This window comes from Mycteria americana, chromosome 2 (assembly GCF_035582795.1).
Source record: "Mycteria americana isolate JAX WOST 10 ecotype Jacksonville Zoo and Gardens chromosome 2, USCA_MyAme_1.0, whole genome shotgun sequence".
NCBI classification, from domain to species: Eukaryota; Metazoa; Chordata; class Aves; order Ciconiiformes; family Ciconiidae; genus Mycteria; species Mycteria americana.
The window spans coordinates 114,990,118-115,017,274 of record NC_134366.1 but is presented as its reverse complement, the minus strand read 5'-3'; the positions used below and the strand labels follow the sequence as shown (position 1 = coordinate 115,017,274).

The following is a 27,157-nucleotide window of genomic DNA, read 5'->3' as shown; positions in this document are numbered from 1 at the left end:
CCAAAAGAAATGGTTTGCTCCACGTACCTCTGAACCAGAGGTAGCCTTTGCAAAGTTGAAAATTACCAAATGCAGAACAAATAAACCAACTGCTGATAGAGAAATATATAAACAAATACAAAAAACTATAACGAAATTACTTTTGCTACAAGGAAAGCTTTATTTAACTGCAGACTAATCAAGGTCAAAGTACACCAAGCTGGTGTAAAAAGAAAGGCTCTGTGATTCAGAAATCAAAACATAGCAAAACGTTTCAATGGAACCATCACAGATATCCCAAAGACCTCTTTCATATGTCCAAAGAATGCTTTAAAGTGATGAAAAAACATATAGATTTTTCTGTCTATAGCTTTTTGTTGTTGCTTTTTTGTTGCTCTTTTTGTACCTTTTTTTTTTTTTTTACTTTAAACTTTGAATATCCTGTTTTTCTTTTTGCAGTTTTCTTTTAGACTCCTGTGAGGAGTTTGGCGGCATGCTTATTGCACAGTTTGGGGCTTAGGTTGTAGAACTGGATCACTTAAAAAGAAAATGTAAAGCTGTAGAGGAAAGTGGGTGGAGGAAAATAGAGAGTCAGCAGTGTACCTGGGGGGTTAGGGCAGCTGACTGGTGTGATCCCACTCGCCTGGGGAGCGACTAGGAAATGAAAAAAACCTCCAGGGAAGGATGCTTAACACAACAATCCCATAAGCTGGCAGCTAGGGAAGGTGTTGCAAGGGCTGTGACTTAAAATCTTCAGATTTCCACTGAACTAGATAGGGTCTGAATTCAGTTCACAATAACTGATTTCTAACCAAAGAACACAATGAATCTGGTTTGAATCTGTTCTAAGTCTGGTTCTTCTGGACTATGTTATGCTGTTGCTGTAAATACCAGGCCTAGTTTTAACTTCGGTGACATGAACATGAATCAAATCTGTGTTTTATGCTGTTTGGGTTTTTTTGGAAGTTTCTGTCTGTATTTCTCTATTACCTGTTTAGGTAGACAAACAAGGAGATGTATCGATTTTCTTTTAAAGGGGGAGAAATACACATCAGTCTTCTGAAATCTAAATTTCAAACTATACATATATCAACAGAACTAATTTTGGAAATAGACAAAATACAGCCTGTACTCACAGTACTGAAATAATCAATATTAAAGGAAATAGTAACATCTCAGACCAAATCCTCATTGTAATGAGAAAACTGATGGCTAACTCCTCCACACTTACCTGGCCAGACACTGCATTTTCACAAACAAATGTTTCATAATATTTAGGGAATTCTGGTGCATGATCATTAACATCGAGAACATGGATATACACATTTGCTTCTGAAATTTTTTCAGGATTTTCTAATGGGTAAAAAAAGACAGACATCAAAAGTTATTACCTACTACATATTTTAAATTAATGTAGGCATTAGAAAATTTTACTTATATTCTGCAGAGAAGAAAATAGTCACTGAGACCTACAGACACATTTTATACTAAATCTTTTTAATGAGTTCAAACATATCCTATACATATAAAAAAGGGCATTTTCTGTCTTTGCTGGCATTCTGTTTACAAAAGGTGGTGGGGGTTTGGTTTTGTTTTTGTTTTTTCACCAATCCATCACTTTAAATTATCATAGTATATCTTGAAATATATAAGGATATTTAATGTAAAATTTTGGATTTGTTCACTCTTTCATTTAACAAGTCAGAAACTGATATAAGTGTAAAAACCAAAATCTGATCTGGAGAAATTAAATGATGTTTTGTTCATGCAGAACAATTTACTGTACTAGTTGTGTAAGGGTATGTGGAAAGAGAGTGGTTGCTCCTCTAAGGGTATCTGATCGGGGACCAATTCAATGCAATGTTAATAAGAAAAGGAAGAAGCCATAAACAAGAACATACAGGGACAAAAACCTGAGGGTCAAATGTTAAGGGAGAGGGTGATGAGAACCAAACCAGTCAGACACACTAATTCATGGGGGCATGTGAGAATGTGAGAAAGTTTATTCCTGCGAGGTTATCAGATTGGGGACCTTGTCAACTGGGAAACCGAGGGAGAAAAAGGGGACAACAGAAACAAAATATACCAAGACACAGACCTGACAAAGCAAACATGGAGGCAGTAACAAGAAACAAACCTCACAATAATTGATGGGCTATCCAGAAACCACAGGGCAACAATTCCAGGTAGATCAACCTGGACTTGGCAACTGATAAGACTGTAAACCAGAGGCACCCCAGACCCGGAGGGGTGTGGGAATCAATGGAGCTGTACAGACCTGTGCGGGACGTGCAGGGAGGAACAAAGAGGGGGCAGACAGAAAGGGGTATAAAAGGGGCCGGTCATGTGTAAAATGGGGCCAGTCAGTACCCTGGTCTAGCTGAGCCCTGTGCCTGATCACCAGTCAGTCCTATCATCTTATATCTTCTTATTAAATCTTTTCTTAGCTATCTCTGCATAATCTCACTCTCTATCATTGCATGTGTATGTGTGCTGCAGGGACTAAGTACCAGCTACTGGTGAGACCTGCGTATGTGTGAGTGAAAATTGGTGCCAGCCACTGGAGTCAGATGGGGGGGTGGGCGTCACTGGCCCGTGGTGCCAGCTACTGAGTGAGTGGGGGGTGCAGGGGACGAGTGTCTGTATCTTCCCCAAATGGGTGTGAGTGGGGGGTGTGTGTTTTCACTAGAAAACTTCAAGCTGGATTCAACAGTGAGTAGGAATTCCTAGGGTCCAGGCCAGGCGCTCAGGAGGGTCCATGCTGGTGGTCTTGCAAATGTGGGGTACATGAGGGATGAGTGTGTGAGTGCTGTGGGTTTGCCAGCAAGCATTGAGCATGGACTAGCTGGTAAGTTGGGGACCCATGAAGCAGATAAGAGGACCTGGGATCTGGGCAAGGGTGCCGGGCAGACAGAGGGTCTGCGCAGGTACTGAAGGGATCTGTGTGTGTGTGTATGCCTATACCAGTGACCTTCTGCCTCTCCAGCCAAAGAGGAGGAGGGGACTTGGCTGTCCCTCCTTGTGGTTTATATGAGTCTTGTATGTAGGTGCTGCTGAAGGCAACGCCTTGTCTGTGGCAGTCTGCATGACTGGCCACGTCAGTGTCCTCTGTGTGTGCGTCTCTGGGACACGTGCTCAGCTTTGCCAGAGGTTGAGCCTGCAAACAGGAAAGCGTCAGCCACATCCCTGAGCCTAGGCAGAGGCACCGGGCTGGGCTCCCATGGCCAGGCAGGAGGGTCCTGGGCCAGAGAGGCTGGAGGAGGTGGCTGCGCTTTCTTACAGCACTTAACATCATGGATACCACAACAATTGGTCACAATCCTTTAAGAAACTCTGTTGCTCTTCCTCTTCTTTAGTATTTTGAAATTTCAAAGCTTTGGGAGAAGATGTCACCAAAATTCACATGCTTTAAAAATATTTCTGCCACTGCTAGACATGGCGGAATTGCAGTGGACACTCATACCCAACCCAAGCCAAGGCAGAAAGCTGACTTGAATTTGGAACAACAGAGCTGTTCTACCAGTGGGTCTCCAAACACATATTTGCAAAGAAGTCTGATTTTGCCCAGGCATGTCTGAGGCATTACTGCTGACAGACTTCATAGGCTGAGCTTATAGTTTTGTTCCAAGTATTATTTGCACAACAGGTTTAATTCTTAGGCATTTTGTATCCACAGAAGCTGTACTGCTTCTGTTATACAAGTATACTTTATTACTGTATATATCTAAAGCCACTGTATTACTGTGGCTTTAGATATAAAAGCTATGTCAGTATAGCTTATTCCCATCTGAAAAGGAAAATAAACTCTGCTAATATAAGGTACTATTTTCCTGCATTTACTACATTTACACAAGGTTATATTGCTATAACTACCTCAGACAAGGAAAAGACAGACGTAACTATACTAGTTTCATGGTAAAAAAGTTGTGTGTAGACTAGGCTGAAAAACTATTTGTTTACGTAATAAAATGTATATAAATATGTCACCTGAAACCAAGGGAAAGAAGATCTGCAGGTACAGCATTCTCCTGGAGAAACTGGCTGCTCATGGCTTGGATGGGCGTACCCTTCACTGGGTAAAAAACTGTCTGGATGACTGGGCCCAAAGAGTTGTCGTGAATGGAGTTAAATCCAGTTGGTGGCCGGTCACAAGTGGTATTCCCCAGGGCTCAGTACTAGGGCCAGTTCTGTTTAATATTTTTATCAATGATCTGGACAATGGGATCAAGTGCACCCCCAGTTAGTTTGCAGATGACACCAAGTTGGGCAGGAGTGTTGATCTGCTTGAGGGTTGAAAAGCTCTACAGAGGGATCTGGACAGGCTGGATCGATGGGCCCGAGGCCAACTGTATGAGATTCAACAAGGCTAAGTGCCGGGTCCTGCACTTAGGTTACACCAGCCCCATGCAATGCTACAGGCTTTGGGAAGAGTGGTTGGAAAGCTGCCTGGCAGAAAAGGACCTGGGAGTGTTGGTCGACAGCTGGCTGAATATGAGCCAGCAGTGTGCCCAGGTGGCCAAGAAGGCCAATAACATCCTGGCTTGTATCAGAAATAGTGTGGCCAGCAGGGGTAGGGAAGTGATCGTGCCCCTGTACTTGGCACTGGTGAGGCCGTGCATTGAATACTGTGTTCATTTTTGGGCCCCTCATTACAAGAAAGACATTGAGGTGCTGGAGTGTGTCCAAAAAAGAGCAATGAAGCTGGTGAAGGCTCTAGAGAACAAGTCTGATGAAGAGTGGCTGAGGGAACTGGGGTTGTTTAGCCTGGAGAAAAGGAAGCTGAGGGGAGACCTTATCACTCTCTACAACTACCTGAAAGGAGGTTTGGTCTCTTCTCCCAAGTAACAAGTGATAGGATGAGAGGAAACAGCCTCAAGTTGCGCCAGGGGAGGTTTAGACTGGATATTAGGAAATTTTACTTCACTGAAAGGGTTGTCAAGCATTGGAACACGCTTCCCAGGGAAGTGGTTGAGTCATCATCCTGAAAGTATTTAAAAGACACTTGGATGTGGTGCTTAGGGACATGGTTTAGTGGCGGACTTGGCAGTGTTAGGTTTACAGTTGGACTTGATGATCATAAAGGTTTTTTCCAACATAAATGATTCTATGATTCTATGATTCTATATTGAATACTTCTCAGAATTCCTTCACCTATCAGCACATCAAATCTTCACTTACATGGCATAGCTCTGAGAAATATCTGCCTTCCCCAGTAATTTGTTACTCTAGTAGGCAAGAAGTTTCACTGCAACTGTAATGTTCACATTAATTGGGACGTGTTTTTGGGTAAAGACCATAGTGAAGACATTTTTTCCAGTGAATAGAATAATCTTAAGACATTCCAGGAATACTAAATATCTATCAACCTAAGTATCTAACAATATCTGAGTCTGCCCTGTCTAAACCAGAAGTATGTCACTCACAAGAATATTCATTATAGTTAAAATATGCCTCATGATGGGTGCTAGCGTCACTGCTTCTGACCTGTTCAGAAGTCCTTAAGGCATTTTCTTAAATTAGTCAAATGGACCTTTAAGAGAAAACCAAAATATACTCCTTTTTGCCTCACTTCAAACTGTATGGGTTTGGTTGGTTCTTACATTGCTTTTTTAATGTATAATTCACTAGTTGCTTGGAGCAAACATTTGTTTTCTTGGATCTTATGGAATCTGTGCTGATAGCTTTGAGTCTTTTGCCAAAGGAAATGGCAGCAAAAGCAACTACCACAGAGATAAAGGGCTAGATACTCAGCAGTTTCACACTGCTATTCCTCCTGTGAAATCATTAGAGCCATGCTAATTTACCAAAGCTTATGATCTGTCAGAGTCATCTCAAAAATAATTCTTTGTGCGATGACATTTCTCTTGTTGAATCCCAACATCCATAATAATACAATAGGCAATGAAACAGTGCTTGGCTTATTTTTTAAATAAACATAAAAAGTAGCACATATCCCTTTTAGAAATAATACAGAGACTGTAGGACTTACTTAACCTCTTTTACTTAAGTCAGAATTGGATGTGTAGGGCAGAGATTTGGCTGGATCGGCATTGAAAGGAAAACTGTAACACTTATCAGGAGTCAGGGAATACCTTTGGTGGCTTCAGTCGTATACAAAGCGGCATGGGAAGGACCCAGCTACCTTGGCCTATTCCTAACTTGCTTGTTCATGAGATTCATGAGATTCTAAAGCCTACCTTTTTCTTGCACAAACATTTAGATAGCAACTTTCAGCCCAGAGCTGCCATTCACATCTGTTTTCTTTCACCAAATAACTCTTCTTTTTTTATTTATTTTTGGTAATAGTCTTGTTCCTACTTCCTAACTATATGTGGGTTGTTGTGTTGTGGTTGTTTTGTTTTTTTTTTCCTCAGCATATGGTTAAATGACAAGGAAGAGCATTTCTCATGTAGCTGTTGGAAGATAACAGTATGGAAGTTTTTAATTTTTCTGAAATCACAGGTGTTTTGTTTTAGGAGGGAGCAACACATTACAAAGCCACTCTTGGAATCAGTGTCTGGTAAATCTTTAATGGAGATTTTGGGTGAAGCAGAGTGACTCTTTTGGTTGCAGCTGGGGAAGATGGTAGGCAACGCTTACTTTGTCTTTTATCCCTTACACAGGAAAATAGTTGTCAGAAGTTGAATACATTTATTGTACTCATATCCTACGTTAGGCTGAAGATCTTTCAATGAGCAGAAAAATTCTTTGTCATAATCTCCATGAGAGAGATCACAACTTGAAAAACAAATTCTGAGAGAACAGGATATCAAGTGCAATAGGCTGGATCAGTGTGAAGAATGAAATTGATGTTTTAATTACTAGGGACCAAAATTAGTAACTTGCTTATTTTGGAGTTGTGTGAAAAGAGAAGTAGTGGCCATCTCTAGAGACAAAGTAGAACTCAGTACTTGCAGGGGATTAAAGAAAGCTTGGAATTGTCACCAGCCAGTAAAAAGAAACTTGTAGTAATAATAATAATAATAATAGTAATAATAATAGTTGTTGTTATAATTATAATTTAGGCTAAAGCAAATTTCTTTACTTCCTAAAGGAAATGGACATGAATTTCTTTTTTTAAAAAGGACTAATCTAAAAAGTTAGAAGTCTGTCAACAAAAGTATATATGACCAAAGTGGGGTGATAATTGAATATTGAATTAATATGATCCATGACTAAGTTCTGTAGTCATACAGCAGGTCTGAAACCCACTATGAAAGGCCATTTGTAAGACCCAGTGGGAAAATGACTGTTGTCTCTTGCAGCTAAGTTTGCTTATGGTGAGCAGTGCACTTTTACAATGGGCATATAGAGAAATGAAGATCAAGGTAAGATCAATCCAGTTGTTATCACTGGGAATTTTTATTGGTCGTCTATAGTTCAATAGAGAGGAAGCTGAAGCAGATATTCCTCTTCTAAATTAATTAATTGCCAGTCAATCTTCATCTGACTCAGTAAATCAGTGTTAAGTAAAGCTGATGACTTAAGGACTTCTTGCTCTCATGCATGGTTAGAATGTTGTTGTTTATGCTTCAGTCTTGTACTAGGTGGAAGCTGATTACAACCACATAAAAACTGATCAAAGGAAACTTGATTTCTCTTGAGCTAGAACCATTTTAGGCATAAAGTAGAATAAGACTCAACAGATTGCAGGTTCTGACTGCTTGTGTTTAAGGTCTAATGAACTAGATCTACTTCTGGGTACTTTTAAAACATGGTGTCATCTCAGTGGCATGAGAATAGGATGATCCACACCATAACTCTGCAGTAACAGAGGCAAGCTCCTCTTACTAATCTCTCATCCCTGTCATTGCAATGGAGGCAAAAGGCTTGTGTCCTTTTTGAATGCCAGGACCTCAATAGGCCCCTAAGGAGTTTGCTGTTATAATGCAGTTTCAATGTCTGTCTCAGCTGCAATGAATATCTTGTGTGGGTGAACTCTAATGGCATTTTGATTTGGCTTCAGTGGAGCCACAATGTCATCCACCAAATGTCTCACACACACAATGTATGTTATGACTATATTTCAAGGAATAAAGTGCTACTAGTTCATAATATAAATCATTTCAGGTATGCCCAGACCAGGGTGACCTAACTTCAATGCTTTTGAATATAGTGTTATAGACAGTGACCTTATCATCATTAAAGAAATAAAGAATAAGAATATGAAGATAATGAGGGCTCGGTTTCTCTACAATAACTTTCATTACTGTGAAAGACTCTCTTTCTTTTGCTGCAGAAGACACTTACTCATTTGTAACATTTGGTTCTTTCTTATTTTATTGTTTAACTAAACAGAAAAGTCCAGACCAAAGTCATCCTGCTGTGTTTCCATAGTGCTATTCAAGACTTGACAAAAATATGCCAGAGATCAATTTTACCAACACCTGCCAGCTGCCCAACAACGTGAGAGGTAAAATATATTCATGCTTAAAAACTTACAGAGAAACTGAAAAGGAAGAAAATACTATCAATTCCCAAACACAAAATAAAAACTTCAATGAAAATGGCTACTGACTATCCTATATTAAACTTCTAGCACTAATAGTCTACATATATATAGGGAATGGTCCCTTTTGGGAACAGTGTAATTTATGAATAAGTTTTTAAAGTAGTCTTAGCAATAAATCGCATTTAACTGAGATTCAGGATTAAAAGAACATGCTAGAAGTATTTGGCAAAAACCGTTTGATTTATTGATTGGACTCTAGTTTCATAAGTTTTTTTTTCTCTTTCCTGAGGATAGATGTGATTAGTTTTTTTAAAAAATATCCAAATAATCTTGTTAAACTGCCTTATAAGTCAGTAGCTGTTAATTTTCTAGAGTGTTGTCCCAGAGTTAGGGCAACCAGATCACCAAAAGCACAAACAGAGGAAATTTGCATTTGACTTTCAAACCAAACTGACAGGTGAAATCTATATAAAGGATGCTTCACAGATTTAATTGTCACTAAAGAGAAGTCCAGCTGATTTAGGTCTTACATTCACAATTAATGAGCCACAGGTTTCTGACTGGTGTTAAATTAGACCCTGGCTAATTTCACACTAGTCAAAAATCTGGTGTGAAATTAACCAGGGTCTAATTTAACATAAGATCTTGCACTGCAGGAGCAATTCATATGCTTCAGTGTAACTTGAAAGCATTGCAGTCTCGATCCTATTATAATTTCCTTTCTTTTATTATAAGGTCATCTTTTATGAAAAAGCACAGGACCTTGGAGCTCAAATACATTCCGCTTCTATTTAACTAATCATTTTAATAATGCTCCTTAATGTAGCAAGCAACAGTAATATAATGAGAAAGAAACATGTATTCTCCACTTAAAAGAAGGCGTATTCAGAGGATAATTACAGTTTGCAGTATATAAAACACAACGTTCCTTAAATTTCTTACTCACTTGTTTCTGTGGCTGTAACAGTTATGTTGTGCCAAGAAGCTATCTCTCGGTCCAGAGGTTTAGTTGTAATGATTGTTCCATTGTGTTCATTGATGCTGAACAATCTCTGTAAATGCATGCCGTGGACAATAGAGTACCTGCACCAAAAAAAGTAAAGAGATTTCCTGATACTGAAATGTTCCATCAGAAGCAAGGACATAGAAAGCTATTGTTGGTTGAGAAAACAGAGCTGTGCATATATACATATAAATGCGTGCTGCCACAACTCAGAAATCATGAAAAATGTACACTTATAAACATTTAAAATTCAATGCTGCCAAGATCAAAGCTCTTCTTTTTATAAAACTAAATATGTCTCAGATCTATATTAATGTGAACTGAATCTGAAATGAATTATTCATTCTTACTTCTAAGTCAGGCTCACAGCAGGTGAATGACTTCATTGAAAAGAAACAGCAAAAGTGCCACTTGTGAAATGAGTAACACTAACAGCTAAGTGGAGGTATAATGGCAAATCTATTTTATCATTGCTGACATTCTCCGATGCCAAAAGAAGGGACATTATAAAGACAGACAGACAACTATCTGTAATGAGGTGTCACCTAGGTAGGGTACAAAATCCTAATGCAGGAGATGATTGCAAACAAGTCCAGTGTTCCTGAGTCTTCACTTAAAAGGCTCTGGATGCTATGTCCGTATGCAGACATGCACATGCACACGTACATACATACATACCATTCAAATTGTTAAAGTCTAAGCACTGATCACAGGCCAGAGATGGACTGAAAAAGACACCAAAGATATTGGTTCAAATGGAAAGGATATTTGCAAATATTTTTCACGACATATAAAAAAGACCGTATGTCACAGTTCCTAGTAGAGTCTATTTCATGGAAATAAAAACTGTTTGAAGATTTGAAAGGTTCTTCCCATTCCAGTTTGGAATTCCCACATGCAATTATTCCCTCTTTTATTGTACCTTTAATTGTGCTTGACAAAGTCTTTCTGTCTCCTGTTGGCACTTAGGACTCCAGCTCAGATTATGTGCCAGCAATTGGATGACTCTATAACTTGTTATTTATAGTTACATCTTGTCTGTTTCGAAAATCAGTAAGAGGATAAATCAAAGAACTAGCACAACACAGTCAGTGAAAGTTCTTATCATTTCAGCCAAAGATGTGACATTTATAAACCTCTATTTTAGGGATTTACAATTTTTATTTATTTTTTTTTAAATGTGAGCATTCGTCATCTTCTTCATCCAAAGCTTGTTTAGGGTTTTCTGACATTGGTGTTTTGTTTAGTTTGGGGTTTTTTTGGTAACCTGATTATTGACAGATAATTTTCAGAAAATCTATGTTGGATATTTTTTAGTTATTTTTTATTTTTGATGTAGTGAAGTTTCGTTGCATGTCTTTATTTACTTTGTTTTTTTGAAAACTGGGGTCCACAATGCAACACAGCTGGTTTTCTATATTATAAGTCACTGCTGTCATTTATGATAGCAATGGTTTCAACATTAGATTCATATGCATGGCACTTAGCCCAATAAACATATCTTTACACTAGAAGTGACATGCTCTACTTTAAAGAAACTCAGTGATGCAATATATGTGTCATTGTTTTGGGACTATGCAGACATATTCACTTTGTAGCAAGTTCCATCGAAATATTTCAAACTAAGAAGTCATATGCACACATATGCACTGTGCTTAAATGGTCACAGGAGATGCTGCAGTCATCTAAATAAACCACAAAACAAGCCCTTTTTTCAGAAAAAAGTACATGTATATTTTTATTTATTCTTATTTAATTTAACCTATGACTAGCTTACTAAATAACAATAAATGAATGCAAAATCATAGCAAATGGCTTTGCATTGACTAAACCTCTGAAGCTGTAGCTATAGGTAGTTATAGATATATATTTCTGCTATTAGGAATCTGCTAAGTTAATATATACACCGTAAGTTATTTTGTGTCTCATCCATTTGTCCCTGTATCCTAGCTTGTCTAAATTGCACAGTACACAGTGACATCAAGTAACTCAAGAAGCTATTTTAATTATGAACCCCCTGTAAAAGACTAATTACCTGTTTTCTCCCTTAAGAAACAGAAAAATTATTTTGCAAAATTAAAATCCTGGGGGAATTTTTTATATAATATCTCTATGGGGCAATTGTGGTAGATGTAGGGAATTGGTAAATTTTTGGCCATGCTGAGCTGAGCAGACACCAGTGGAGCTGTTCTGTGTCTCCTTCCCAGCAATGAGTCCATCTCCCCATATCTCCAGAAGCTATTGAGAACAGACTGGAACACCTCCAGGCTCTTACATGTTTAGCTGCGGTACCCTAGCTCTGCTGTTATGTACAGTCTCTTCCAGGCTACTGTTTAAAATATTACCCCATCTCAAAATGATTGCAAAGATGCATGAACAAAGTTCATGTAATTAGATTTTGGGCTAGCGGGTAGGGTTTAACCTAGTTTACTGATTCTGGCTGGGAGAGAGTTAATTTTCTTCATAGTAGCTAGTATGGGACTATGTTTTGGATTGGTGACCAAAACAGCGTTGGTAACACAAGGTCGTTTTCGTTATTGCTGAGCAGTGCTTACACAGTGTCATGGCCTTTTCTGTTTCTCACGCTGCCCCACCAGCAAGTAGGCTGGGGGTGCACAAGAAGTTGGGAGGGGACACAGCTGGGACAGCTGACCCCAACTCATCAAAGAGATACTCCATACCATATGACATCGTGCTCAGCAATAAAACTGGGAAGGAGTGGAGGTTGGTTAGGGCTGCCGTTGCTCGGGGACTGGCTGGGTATCAGCCGGTTGGTGGTGAGCAATTGTTTGGGGTTTTTTTAATCACTTGTTTTTCTTGGGGGTTTGTTATGGGTTTGTTTCCCCCTTTGTTGTTTTCTTTTTTTCTGCTTTTTTTTATTATTAAACTGTCTTTATCTCAACCCATGAGTCTTCGCGCTTTTACCCTTCCGATATTCTCCCGCATCCCACTGGCTGGGGGAGTGAACGAGCGGCTGTGTGGTCCTTAGCTGCCTACCACGGTTAAACCACAACACCTAGAATAACCTAGGCTATCACCATGAAAGCATGATTAACTGTAATCATGAGCCAAGGCAAGGAACAGAAATAGACTTTGGAAATCCCAACTATGTTGACATTTGAGGCCTGTTCACATTTTAAGTTAGGTACCTGACTGGGCAGTCATCATTGTCTGGATCTCTAGCAGTTACAACGCCCACCAATGAGCCACTCACAGCCGCTTCAGCAATCTCCATCACATAGTTCTCCAAGGTGAAAACTGGAGGTTCATCAGCATCTTCCACATTGATTTTGACAATGGTTTTGTCTTCAAATGGTCCTTCTTTCAGAAAACGCTCATCAATGTACCTGTTTACAACTTTTGCTTGAACACTGTATCTCCTCTTGCTCTCATAATCTACTCTCTGTTAAGAAAGAGAGGGAGATGTGGAATATTCCTTTCTCCATATTTGAATTAAATACAGTTCAATAAGTGGTGTGAGATTAAAGACAAAATAGTCCTACCCTTCTTTTGGGAATGTTTCAAAAGTAGTTACTTCTAAGATTTTTTTTTAAATGATAAAAACACTTTAAAATTAAACTGTGCTATGCCATTGTTTGCTTTCACATGTAGGCTAGCTTTAATGTTATAGTTAAACAACACTGTAAAATTCCCATAGAATGTCAGCCCTAAGAAAAACAACTTCTTATATTAATACTTGTATTTCCAACATAGGTGTAACCTTAGTGAACACACTGTTCTTTACTGTTACATAAACAATGCAAGTCAGTTAATCTGTAGGGGTTAAACTGAGTATGTTAAAATTTAGTCTCTAAAGGAAATAAATTCCAGAAGGCAACAATGAGTGTTTAATAAACATGTAGTTATACTACCATTTTAGGTAGTCATTATCTTCTGTAATTAAAAAAAGAAATACTAAATAAATACCTTCGTGAATTGTAATAAATCCAAATAGAAAACAAAAAAACCCAAAACAAAACAACAAATTTACAGTATTCAGTTCTTCAGGCTCCTGGATTTCACTAGACTACCAAACTCTATCATCATTTCAGATGATGACCCAGAAATCTTCCTGTGTGATTCAAAAAAAAAAATTATACAGTATCAAAGCCTCTCAAATATCTTAATTCATAAACTGGTATCTTTTTGAGTGTATTTAGTGTCTTTTCAAAGCTATGTCATAACAAAAACTCCACTGTCTATCTAATACTGTAATACCTTCTGACTTCAGTTAAGTTTGATAGGAGGTGTTGGAAGTAAGGAAATATTGTGTACAATTTATTGATAAAGGTTTAACAGATGATGCACAGAAGAGATAGAACATTTTCTCACAATGGGATACACTATGGTGCACAGCTAGGAATAACATTAAGATACTTTGACTGCCACTATTGTATTCAGAAGTAACAGGAATGAGTCAAAAAAAGTGAACAGAAAGAAAAGCATGTTTCTTTTTATCCCCCCTAATATCTCAATCAAATCACAAAGCCTGGAGAAAGAAAAAATAGTAGAATCCAAAGCAATAGGCCTTTTTTTAAAAATCCAGCTTGCTTGAGGAGATTTTTTAGATGGTTTCTGTGATCTCACCTTTTTTAATAAGATAATTCCTTCTTGAGTCTCATTGTTAGTAATGATGTCAAAAACATCTGAGCTATCTCCTTCGATGAAATAGTTCATGGCTGCATTCTGCCCTATGTCGCTGTCTTCTGCGAAGACTTTGCCTACAGTAGTGCCCACAGGAGCCTCTTCAGAGACGTTCATATAGTAGAGTCCTAAAGAAACAAATACTGGCACAGTTTAGTGATCTGCCATGGTTAATAGCTGTTGTAGCTATGATGGCCTGAGGGTCTCAGAAAGTTGGGGAAAGCTTTTATCAGAGCAATGGATCTGATCCAACAATGGATAGGTCTTGGGGTCAGGGGATGACAACCTTTCCACTCGTGAGTCCTCCTCTCTCAGCCCCACTTTAGCAGTAAATGAAGAGCTAAGGGAACCAACAGGGTGAAAAAACAGTGTAGGGCAGCACTTTCCAATTGCATTTCACTAGTTCTTCCTGACAGCCCAGCTAGCAGCTCCCATGTCTGCTAGAAACTCCCTGGACAGAGAAGGTCACATCATTCACCAAAAACTTTACAGTATCTGTCAGCAAAGAATGAAGAGAGGAGAAAAAGAAAGAAGGTGAGTGAAAATGGTACTAAATATCCCATTGCCCAGATTTTAGGCTTAGGTAGGGCAAACTATATGGAAAGCAGTTTAGTAAGTCATTTGTCTCCAAAGACTAGTGATAAAAACAGCAGGCCTGAGGTCTTTTGTAATGATAGGTTTTATTTTCCTCTTCACTTTTGAGCTTTTCTGTGGGATTTTTTTTATTTTATATTTAAATCTGTATGCTGAAGTTAAAGCACAAACCTGTTCTGAAAAGACCTACCAGTGAACTTAATAGAGCTACAGTAGATCTAAATTTCCTCAAGACTTCAACTACTGTAAGTAACCTATACTCACGCTGTTGAAATTTAGGTGGATTGTCATTGATGTCAGAGAGGTTGATGGTAACAGTGGCTGTTGCTGAAAATGCCCCTGCTTGCCCAACCATATCTTTGGCTTGGATGATGACCAAATACTGATCTTTTGTTTCTCTATCCATTTGGGAAGCCATTCTGATGACCCCTAAAAATGAAAAGTATAATATAATAACATAAAATAGTTCTGTTTTTTTCCCAACATTTGACCATATAATATGGGTATAAAAGGCATCATTGGAAATAGTTATGAATTTACATTCTAGACCATGCATAGCACAACTGTCCTAATACTGGGAATTAGTACTTATGGCAACATCTACATTGTATGACAGATCCATTCTGCATAGTTAGAGTTTTGGGGAGCAGAACACACCGTATATCCCCTCTACCATATATAACCTTCTTTCTTCCCCAGAAGTCAGGATTTTGGAGGGATGTCACGTATCTGTGGTTTCTTCAACATAGAGGTAGGAATGTCACATAATAAGTCATAGAGCTGTTAACCCAGAAGTGTTCCTAGGTCCATTTGTTGGATGGGGTACTCAGAATCCAACTCTTTTCTTTAGCAAGATAATTTGCTAAATAAATTGTTGATTATCTAGAGAGAAAGAATTTCAGCTTCCTAGGGGACAGAAAGAATTGATTTTTTTTTTAGATCTAGGAACTATGCAAAGATGTTCAAGTGTAGGGCCGTACCAGCTGTTCTTTGTGTTGAAATGAAGAAAGACATTTTTGCTTGCATCCATTTTATGTTAGTTTATGCATGTTTTCAAGTTACAAGATCATCTGTAGTACCTGTCTTTGGCTCCACAGAAAAATAAGGCTGTCCCTGAATGAGACTGTAAAGCAGACGGGCACTATTCCCATAAGAAGGATCATCACCGTCTGTAGCTGTTACCTGTGTAACCGAAGTACCTCAAAGAAAAAATAAAATAGATTATGTTTATTTTCTTCTTGTATAAATTATCTCATAATTACAAAACATAAACTCTTTAAAAACCTTTTAACATACCAGTTATATTAGCAAACAGTCCTGAAAATTTACAGGAGTAAATGGCACCTTTAAAATTTGTCATTAAAAAGGGAAAATATTCCCTCAGCAACTGTTCTTGTTGCATTCAAATTTTCAATTAAAATAAAAATAAATAGTGTATGACTTTTCAGCACTATATTTATGTTGCTTAAAATACTACGTAACTTATGCCTTTTCCCCTAATTTCTGATATGTGAATGGAGTACAGCAAATTGTTTCTCCTCCCCTTGTATATTCTTAAAAGTATTTTATGGAAATTTCCCGTGGGAATAAGAAAACACAGCCACTTTATCACCAGTAGGCCCACTGGCAATAAAGAAATTATTAGTAAGCAAAGCAGCCAAGAAGTATAACAAGGCTCTGATAACATTTTTTATCCTTGAATCTTTAATAAGCCTGTCCCAGTGCAAGAGTCATGGCAGAATCCCTAGTGCAAAAGACACAGCAGAATAAATCTGCAGAGCTTGATTTGATCTCTGGCTGGAAGCTGGTTATATCCTAGATACAAGATTGACAGCAATCTCAAGGCACCATCAGTGATGATTGTCCTTTAAAAGAAAAGATTCACAGTAGCATCATTTTGTAAGGTAATCATTACTTTTGGGTTTTTTCCTCATCTAGGATATAAGAATACAAATATCACCTCTCATGAGGAACAGCGGTGAATCAAGCTACTTTCTAAAACTTTCTGGCATACATTCACATGGTTGCACCTGCTTACCAATATAGTGTATAGTTATGCTGGAGGAGAAAAGAAGAAGAAATGATGGAGTGCAAGGAGTTAGACCAGAAACACCTTTTTTATGGCAAACTCGAAGTTGATATTTATCCCCAATAAAACCAGCATATTAATTTCTGAGTTTTCTAGCAGTTAAATAGTTTTATTTTAAAATAGATATGAAGAAGGTTTTCTCATATAAGGTTATGCTGAATTAAATATTTTGATTATTTTTAAAAAAATTTTTTGCATTTTCTCTCAATTTATTCAGCAGCACTCCAAGAGATTCTATGATGTATGTTATCTTCTCTCAGCACTAAACTGTTATTAAATGCCACCGTCATGGTTTAACCCCAGTCGGCAACTAAGCACAAAGCAGCCGCTCGCTCACCCTCCCCCCTCCTGGTGGGATGGGGGAGAGAATCGGAAAGGCACAAGTAAGAAAATCCATGGGCTGAGATAAGAACAGTTTAATAATTGAAATATTATAATAATAATAATAATAACAACAACAACAACAACAATAACATTGTAATGAAAATGAAAATAACAAGAGAGGGAGAGAGGAAGAAAACCCAGGGGAAAAAAAAAACCAAACAAGGGATACAGCCACTGCTCACCACTCACTGACTGATGCCCAGCCAGTCCCCGAGCAGCGATCACTGCCCCCTGGCCAACTCCCCCCAGTTTATATACGGAGCATGACATCATATGGTATGGAATAGCCCTTTGGCCAGTTTGGGTCAGCTGTCCTGGCTGTGCCCCCTCCCAGCTTCTTGTGCACCTGGCAGAGCATGGGAAGCCGAAAAGTCCTTGACTAGTGTAAGCACTGCTTAGCAACAACTAAAACATCAGTGTGTTATCAATGTTATTCTCATCCTAAATCCAAAACACAGCACTATATTAGCTACTAGGAAGAAAATTAACTCTATCGCAGCTGAAACCAGGACAACCACCAACTTTTGGGGTTATATGTCCTTCAAAACACACTTACAACGCCAAACTTCTGACATTTAGGTATGTATCAGTGTGTGTATAGATGTATACATATATATATACACTGATCTTTATTTGTCAGGAGAAATTTAAAGATAAAATGACAGATTAATATTTAATCGGGGCACATATATGCTTCAGTAATAGCAGTATTCTTTAATAAGACTGAAGAGTAAAGGAAATCCTCAGCTACACAACTGTTAACTTCGTATCAGCTATGGTCTATGGAAACTGTTCTCTCATACAGGAAATTCACTCTCTAAGACAATTTAACATGAAGAGAATGCAGTTGCTTTGAAAAAAAATGGAGTGCTAGTTAAGATGGGATCAAGAACTATGAATAATCCAATAGGTACAGTCTTTTATAAATGCTGTTTTCTACTAAATAAAACCAAGTGCCTACAACTACGTTTAGAAATTGACTTGTTTAGAGCACCGTATTTAATAAATCAGGAATAAAATCCAATAAATATAAGACTGCAAAGCTATCATTACAGTTTTTTGCATCTCACTTATTTAAAGGTAGATTTATTTTCTACACAGTTTCTAACCATTGGAAAGAAATGCTGAATCTAAACCAGCATTTGCTGTTTCTCTAAGCCCCAGACTACTTTTCTGCCTCCCTGTTGACTCTTCCAGAGTATAGCAGAAGGCAGAGGCATAGAATTTGCCCAGCTGGGCTCGGTGAGGTGCAGCTGGTGGATATAATGGAAAGGTGAGCAGGCAAGGGGCATCTGGTAAAGAGGGAGCTGACCTGGAGGGAAGCAATAACAGATCTCCTGCACTCTCAGGAGGAAGGCTATTTTTAAACAGGGGTGGCAGGAGACCATGTAAAGAGAGGTCTATGGTTTCTCACATTTTTTTAGGACAAAGATTTAATGATCACTATATGAACTTCTACATTAAATATGAACTATGTAATAAACAGAAGAAAAATGTTATCCTGGGTTTAGAATACTTTTTCAGTTTTTAATTTTTCATTGCCATGAAGCCTGTATTTCTTTACACATTTAACCTGCAGCAAACAAAGCAAGCCATTTGCTGAATGGAATCACGTTTGCCTAGATATTTGTATTTGAGTGATAGAATTTACAATGTTAATATTATGTACTCAAAAACTCCAAAAAGCCATTTTTTGTAACTCCATGATTGGGAGAAGAATAATTGATCAGATACAAATAATATCTTTTAAAGCAATCAATTAACACAGAACTCCTTCCCAAACACACAAACAAACAAAACCCAAAACCCTACCTCTTGACAGTCCAGCCATGACATGATATAATTGACAATCCCACCATGATACAATTTCCCATTTATGTGAAAATGGATATCGTGGCAGAGACAAATTAACTGAATACGTCTGTGGGCTTTCAAACATGCATTTTTGAATACGGGAGTCTGTGTGATGTTGATATAAACTTTATCCCCAAATATGTGTTCTATGTGTCTTAAGCTGGATAGTAAACATGCTTACACATTTTTTGCTTTTTATTAGCGTTATTTAAGGCAAACTACATTTCGCTGATTGCTATATAAGATTTTTCTTTGTATTCCTGCAGCCTTGGTTTTACCCTTCTTGGGCAAAACATAGTAGTGTCACTTATATATTGCAGCCCATTAGGTAAACTATAGGGCCCTCATATGGCAAAGTTATTCATTTTTCTAACTAGAGCTTGAAATCTATAAAAACATTAAGTACTAATATATTATTGCATCTGACTTTTAACCATTCCGTCAGATACACTGCATTTGTACAAGTTTAACAGCTATATGGAAGACACTTAATGTAAAATTGTACCAAATGCCTGAGGGAAAACCACAGTCCTGTGTTCTTAGAAGAGAGTCCATTTGCTGACACGCTTTTCATTTACTGTGACACTTGCATATAAAATCCTAAAAAATTTAGTACTGAAGATGAAAGAGAGCTAAGAAAGAAGTAAAATGCATTCTAATTTGTTGGCACATTAGTATATATAGTGATATTTGTGCCTAACTTTAGGCAAAATTATCTGTGCCTATTTTCTGTTTTTCTGTGGTTCTCTGAGGCAAGTGGCTGGCTGTGAATTATTCTCTCCTTGCTTTCTTAGTTCCAGACAAAATGTTCAGTAACAGTGAACTGCTTTCCTGAGTATTGGCCATGCTTCCTGAGCATGTTTTCTACCAGGAAATTACTAGGAGATCCCAGGTCTAGCATCAGTGAGCTGAACTGCTACTAGAGAGCTCTGAAACAGAGCAAAGGCCAAGTCCCTCTATTGCACTGTATCATTTAAACTAATGCTGGTCTACATTCCTTACTGTGGAAGCAGACGTTCTATTTTACTGGAAGAAAAGCACCGATATAATGAACTATTATGGTATCAATGCATGGTGTGGCTCAGCTGTTTCATTGGAGCTGACCACTGTTAAGGTATATACTATTATATACCACTCTGCTTACATTCTATATGCCAGACAGACACATTAGTATGCCAGTAGTGTAGTAGTGTCTACATGGAAGAGGTAGGTGAAAGAATGGTCTCTGAAATAGCTATGGTATTAGTACTAGAGAGGTCAAACGTAGAAGAAGCTGTGTGGAAAATATTTCAAGATCCATAGGACCGACTTAGATTCACATATCATACACTGGATGACTGCAAATGTGTGAGTTTACTGTTTCAAGGTAGTCTGTGTCTGAGAGTGGAGGCACACAGGGATTTTGTTTTATTTTTCACCCAATCTGACAAGGGGGAGGTGGTGTTACTTCTGGGGTTTTTTTTCCATATATTTCTACATTTTACTGTAATCTTTTTTTTAATAATTTTACAGGAATATCACAAAATAAATTAAGTTTTTTGCAGTTTAATTAATGTTATGCTGAAGTGATACAGTATTTTAGGAATTTAAATATATAATAGATGACACAGGAGATTGGATAAAGACTGCTGAGCCTTTCATTTTTAGGGTATCAGTTTATAGACAGCTCAAGTCAATATAGTCTCATCTGTCAACTACTTGTTGATGGTTTCAGGTGAGAAACAGAGGTATGCAGGAAAAGATTACTACTGTTGTTTTTGGCCATAAGCACCGCCCTACCTAACTTTTGTCTTTTTTTTCCATATAGCCATCATTAAGACAGGAGCTCATCATTAAGACAGGAAGATAAAATAGAAGGAATCCATAAGTAAATTCTTGATATACTTCTGTGAATGGTTACAGGTCTGTGTGAGTGTAAATCAAGCCATACTAAATTATCAGCTATTTTAAAACCACCTTTATAAGAGAACAAGTGCCTCATAAACAATGCTTTACCACAGGAAAAAAAAAAAGGAAAAGAAAAAAGGGCATTGTCAAAGTCCTAAATCTGTGTAATCCCAGATAAAAATACTGAGATAATTCTAGACAATGAACTATGCCCATTATTAGTGTGAACACATTAAAAAGAAATGCAAAGGTCCTTGACAAGGCACCTGTCTTCTCATCTCCAAACTTGAGTGAATGAGCAAGATGCAAAGATTAGAAGTACCCTCTGAAGAAGCAACTGATTATGATAGAAAAAGCTATTTGACCAAGAGCTCAGATGCAGAGGTCTTGAGACAAATAAGTCTGTCTGCATGGAAGAAAGTGGCAGTGAAGAAACAATCGTACACCCAAAAGTGATTTCCGTGGTAAAAGGTGGTATAAGCAGGGTGACTAGAAAATAAATTGATTAAATGCATGTTTTTTGTAGCTATTGCTGGTAGTGATGGTGAGCTACTGCTTCCTGGCAGAAATTAGAATACTAACCCCACTTTTGATTAAACCCCAGGCATTAATATCCTTTTCTTGTAACTGCTATCCAGGCTGACAGAAGAGGATAAAGTTTACAGCTCCCAGTGAAAGATTCACTGAATCTGCCCTAAAATTTGAACGGGTAATGCTGAAGGAAACATAGTTTTTATTACCTTTTATGGTCACTGATGCTATTATGTTAATCACCTCATTAATTCATACAGTTTTAAGTAGCACAATATTTGAATTTCTTTTCAATATTTTTTGCAATAGAAAAAACCGAAAGAGATGGGGTACAAGTTTAAAAGATTACTGGGATTCTTTCTATAAGATTTAAAGAATCCAGTTTTCCTTTGATTTTGAAGATAGTTATTTGGAGATAGCAATATCTATAACATGCTTGCTTATGTCAGCTGCATTCACACTTGGGGTTTTTTTAGGGATTTAAATGTATGTGTATACACATTACGTATGCATATGTGTATGTACACATATATGTATATATACACCTCCATTTGTCAGATGTTGACTTTGCTTCGTATTTGTTGTATTAAGTTTCCAGATACATGACAGATCCTAGTACAGGTCTGTTTGATCATGTGGAAATGGAAAAGAAGAGGTGCAGGGATTAAGTTTGTCCTCTTGACCGGAAAATTACAATTCATGTGCTTAGGAAATCAGAAGGCAATCCTTCACTGCACACCGTCTAATCCAAAGAAAGAGAAGCTGACTGATAGGAAAGAGGTTTGGCAATGTAAATAGGTAGGCATCATACATAGTGTGAGGGTGGTCATCACATCAGCCCCACATCAGCTTCATACCATTCCTGTTCTAAACACATTACTTATAGGAAGGAAACTATCCCTATCTTTGGGGGGGTGGAAATAGTGAGTGCCTGTGATGTGAATGTGATTCTTTTCCAGTTACAGTACAATATGATTTATACTACACAGGGTATAATAAAGACATTTTGTTTAATTATTAAGCAGAATCAGAGTAGGCTGAAGGATGCTGTTGAGTACTTTTCAGTTCAACTAAGCTTATATTTATGTCCTTATAAGAGGCAACTGAGGTCAGAGGACTTTAAAGTTTACGTTCATGCTACTTTCTTTCAGACTGGTAGAAGCCTGAGGAGCTGACAGGTTGTAACACTAATCATACACTGAACAATTTTCTAGAGACTAGGGTGCTATACTGATTGAAAAAGTAGTGAAATCTGTCAGCCCCAAATCTCCTTTGCAGTATCAACTGGCTATAGTACTCTACCTATTTTGAATGGTAATTTTAAATTTTTTAACAAATACCAATTTCAAGGCTGAATAACTGATGAGAAAGACAACTTTCTATAGTCAATCCAAGCATGTATCCAGATTTTGTAAAAGGACTTCAATACATGTAGGTACCTAAATATTTAAAGGCAAGGATGTTAAGTAGAGGTATGCACAACCTTCAGTTTAAGCACTTAACTTTGCAAATTTCCAAGCTTGTAAAACAGTTTGCTTCCTTCTCACTGAAAGGCAGTCTATAAAATATGCTATTAAGATTTTATATCAACACAGCTATCTAGCAAAAAATCAGGAAATAAAGAGTTTGGTTCACAGCATGTCATACCTTCAGGTGACATCTCTGGAACAGTAGCCACATAAGGTCCATCCAAGAACTGTGGTTCATGATCATTGACATCTCGAACCTTGATAATAAATTCTGATTCAGGTTCAACAGGAAGCTGAGTGCTCCTGTTAATTGCTTGTGTTCTTAGAGTGTAGAAGGGTTTCGTTTCTCGATCCAGCTTTTGTGTCACGTAAATTTTGCCGTTATTTTCATCAATGATAAAAATGCTTCCAGCTCCCTCCCCAGTCAAAATGTATTTTAGGTTGCCATCCTGCTTGTCTAAATCTGATTTTAGCTGCAAGTACAAAACAGAAAAATAAACCACATTTTGGGAGGAATAAAGTTTTGGAATATTCATTTTAGGCTTTGTTTGTTTTCATTCTACAGTGAACCCTGTCACTAGTGAGCCTTCTTGGATACTAATATTTAAAAGAGGGTATTGTCACATTTTCAGCCAGTCATGGCTCAGTTTTAAAGTATTGATATAACAGACATATAAATGCATGGTAAACCTGAAAAAAAGATGCTTCAGCCACTTTGAAGTGAAGGGAATGAATGTAAGTACCTACTTTAGTTCATTGCTTTATCAGCTCCCATAAACTTCTGCTGAAAACGATGCAAAGGTCATTAAATATTATCTAAATTTTTTATTATTACAAATGGCAAGTGTACTTTGTAAGTTTTATATATTTTTTGTACTCAGCAATACTAAGTGTAAATATGAGAGACAGTGGTGTTCTATTTCTGTTGAAATATTAAAGAGATGAAAAGCCATTCTGTGGTATAAGCCAGTATTATTTATTCTGAAATAAATTGATAGACATTTTCCATTTCCTTCCAGGATGATCTGCATCCTCTGTTATCTTGCTAAGATGAACTTTATGATGATGACTCCTCTGACGAAGCTGAGCCCTGGAGACCATTGCGGTCCAGCTACATTTGTTCATGCCAACAAAATAGTTCTGTTGATGTTAACAACATGTAACAGTACTTTTTTAATAGCCATAACTTAATTTCTTAACATGTCAAGCACCCACAGTTGAATTTTATGGGAACAGCAGTTTCTATTGTATCATTAATTCTCTAATTTTCTCTTTATTTATTTTGGGTTTAGAACAAAAGATGTCAAAATGTCTAAAAGCCAAGATAATAATTGAAAAATCCAATGTAAAAGAAAAAAAAAGTTTTATTTAACCTGCTTCTCCTAAAAAGCAGTAGGTTTTAAATGCAAATAATACGTCTACCTGTTGACTTCAATAATCTCACTGTTTTGCTTCAAGCTTACTGCAGCTTACTGCAGGATACAAGGCCACAGAGTGGGAAAGAAGTAACTATGGGGTGTAAAGGGCACATTTCCCTATTGAATCTACTCAATATATTTTGTAATAGCTTCTGAAGTTTCAAAAATAATTCAAACTTTTCTTTGGAACAATGCCAATGCCTTTTGAAGATTTTCATAATGCATAATTGTCTGCATGCATCAAATGGATAGTTTATTCAGAATGTGACTGGGATGCTGCTCTGAGATATAAGGAACAGTTTTGAGTTCCTCCTCTGAGTTGTGTCAGAGTATTTAAGCCCTAAATTATACAAAGTTAATTCCCCCAAGAGAGAATTTTCAAGGCTAGGGAGTTTAGAATCATTTAAAATGTGAAAAACTTAAAAGTCAAATGTTTTCAACATAAGTAGTTGTGGGCAAAACATGGGGCACGTTCACCCCCTTATGAGTGGTCTGGTTGAACTCATTTTAACACAATCCAAATTTGGCATCTGGCTAAGGGGCACCACAGATTCTTTTTGATCCATAAATCTTGGTTTCCTTGTCATGAAACCCAGGGAATGGGAAAGGTGATGAATATCTAAATCTTTAACCTAAGATGGGGTTCAGATGTGATCACAGAGTGCATCAAACCCTTAGAGACTGGAAGCATGCCTCTGACTGGCTGTTTAGACATAACCTGTGTTGAACCACTTCACTAAGAATCATTTATCCCCAGAAGATTTTCATGACCTTGACCATGTTAAATGCGAGGTTCTTACAGATTACATTTGCTGAGAAAACATACTGAAGGTTCTCAGTTTACCTGTTTTATTAAGCTAGACACAAAAGAATAAATGGTCTTTCCATTGTAAATGAGAACCGGGAACAAGAATTTATGTACTTGCCCTTATATATCTGCCGTTGCAGTGCTGATGGAAATACTTCTTTTTCTTAAACATGATAATGGAAAAGGATTCATGAGTCTATGTTAAATGAAATTTGAAGATTGAGCTCTGAATCTGACTGCGAAAAGTTGATATGGAATAGTGACTTAAAAACAGAGGCTACCTTTGTATTTTTGTTGATGCAGTTTCCTTCAGGGCCTTATTTACTAAAAATTTGTGTATTGATCATAGACTATCACTTCATTTACTGAAAGCAGAGCATATTCTACTCAATAAAAAGACACAAGTAAATATGTCTGATTAGACAATGGTTAGACTGAAATAAATTAACCATAATCTTCAATAAAAATTCCCCATACCTTACCTGTGAGAAATAGAAAGGCAAGATTATGAAATTTTTCTAAAGCTGTATGAAAATATACATTTATGAAGTTTACAGGAAACTGTTTTCCAGCTATGGGAAAAGTAATAATAATTTAAAAATGAGTATGTCTACACTTGTTCTTTCAGAAGTGAGACATCACACTTCTATAGCAGTTGCTTTGAAGGGGATGTGAAAAAGTAATTAATGAATTTTGAGCACTTCACCCTTTGGGCCCAATTAAATTTTAGTGCTAGTTAATTAGCAGTTAAACTTATTTTGGTTCATTCATCTAGAAAGTGCCTTAAAGAAAAGAAAACTAGATCTCAAGATTATAATTACTTCTAGCATACAAAAATAAATAATAATAATAATAAATATTAATAATAATAATAAGCAGAGAGAGAAGAAAGGGGTAGATAAAGCCTCATTAAGACAATTATCTTAAAGCACATTTTTAAAGGAGGGTGAAAAATAATTGCTCGTTGTGCTAAACCTACGTTAATCTAATGAACCATACAGATTCCTGTAGTTTCTCAGTGGTAAAAGGATTTAGTATTAATCTGCTTCATTAAAAATTAATGAGGGGTAAATCAGCTGCTACTTAGTGTAATAGAAAATCATGCTAAATACTGTTTGTAAACTACATTGCACTCAGTATGGCTGCTTTGATGTAGTGCCAAAAATAGCACAAGCACAAACGAATTGCCAGATGTTGATAAAAGAGTCCTTAACTTTCATTCAGAAGACAGAAAGGAACTTTTCAGCTTGATACCTTCATCTGCTGTGTATGAAACTGGTTTTAGTAACAGAGTGAACGTGAACTTTCCTTGACAGCAGACCTAGGTGAAGGAGGGTCCTTGGTACTGCCTCGACCTCCAGCTCTTGGAGTTCTCTGACCCTAAGTCAGGTCGCAGGAAAGGAGAGATATTGTGCTGCCTAATTACAGCTCTCTGAACTCCTCTTTCTACCTTTCTGGATATTTCTGTGTCACTGGAGATGCTTGGTCTTCCAAGTCAAGGTAGTGAGCTGCTAATCAGCAACGTTAAATCTAACCTTGTACTGTCCTTGAATCATTACTTATCATACCTGTCCAACATACACAGGCACCATTGAAGTCTGTTCCTCAGTTGCAAAAAGTGGCTCCCTTACCCAGCCACATTTCACTCTCTGAACTGCTGTGAAAGACTGATCTGTGTTTTGAGCGCTGCAGTTCTGCGTGCTTGGAGAGCAAGGCCAAAGTTGTACCAGCATCAGCATGAGACATAGCAATGCGGAGCAATTCATGCTGAACTGTTCTTTCAATCAATTTTCATCTGTGGAAGAGGAGAAAAAGAGAAAAAGACTTTGACAAAGCATCACTTTTGTCTTTCCACTTTTACATATTGATTCTGTGCTAATATAAGAACTGATTTGCACTGTTAAAACCTTCTCCTCTCCCTAAAAGGAAAGAGCTGAAAGAAAGTCTGTTTCTGATTAAAATAGAGATTCGCTTGGAGACTCTGGCATGAAAGTCAAGTGTTCAACTTTCCTTTATGAATATCCTACACAGGGACTTTCTATGCA

General features: G+C 37.5%; 1 protein-coding gene across 1 annotated transcript in view; it reads right to left on the bottom strand.

Annotated features, from left to right (window-relative positions):
- CDH19 (cadherin 19) overlaps positions 1 to 26,878 on the bottom strand; it is a 40,877-nt gene extending 13,999 nt beyond the window's left edge. The window contains exons 1-8 of the mRNA XM_075495678.1: positions 26,681 to 26,878; positions 23,065 to 23,359; positions 15,752 to 15,871; positions 14,937 to 15,101; positions 14,022 to 14,206; positions 12,584 to 12,837; positions 9,378 to 9,514; positions 1,211 to 1,332 (exon numbers count right to left, since the gene is read on the bottom strand). Of these exons, the coding sequence (XP_075351793.1) occupies positions 1,211 to 1,332; positions 9,378 to 9,514; positions 12,584 to 12,837; positions 14,022 to 14,206; positions 14,937 to 15,101; positions 15,752 to 15,871; positions 23,065 to 23,359; positions 26,681 to 26,878 (1,476 nt within the window). The remainder of the gene's footprint in view (positions 1 to 1,210; positions 1,333 to 9,377; positions 9,515 to 12,583; positions 12,838 to 14,021; positions 14,207 to 14,936; positions 15,102 to 15,751; positions 15,872 to 23,064; positions 23,360 to 26,680) is intronic.
- Between the last annotated feature and the right edge of the window lie 279 nt (positions 26,879 to 27,157).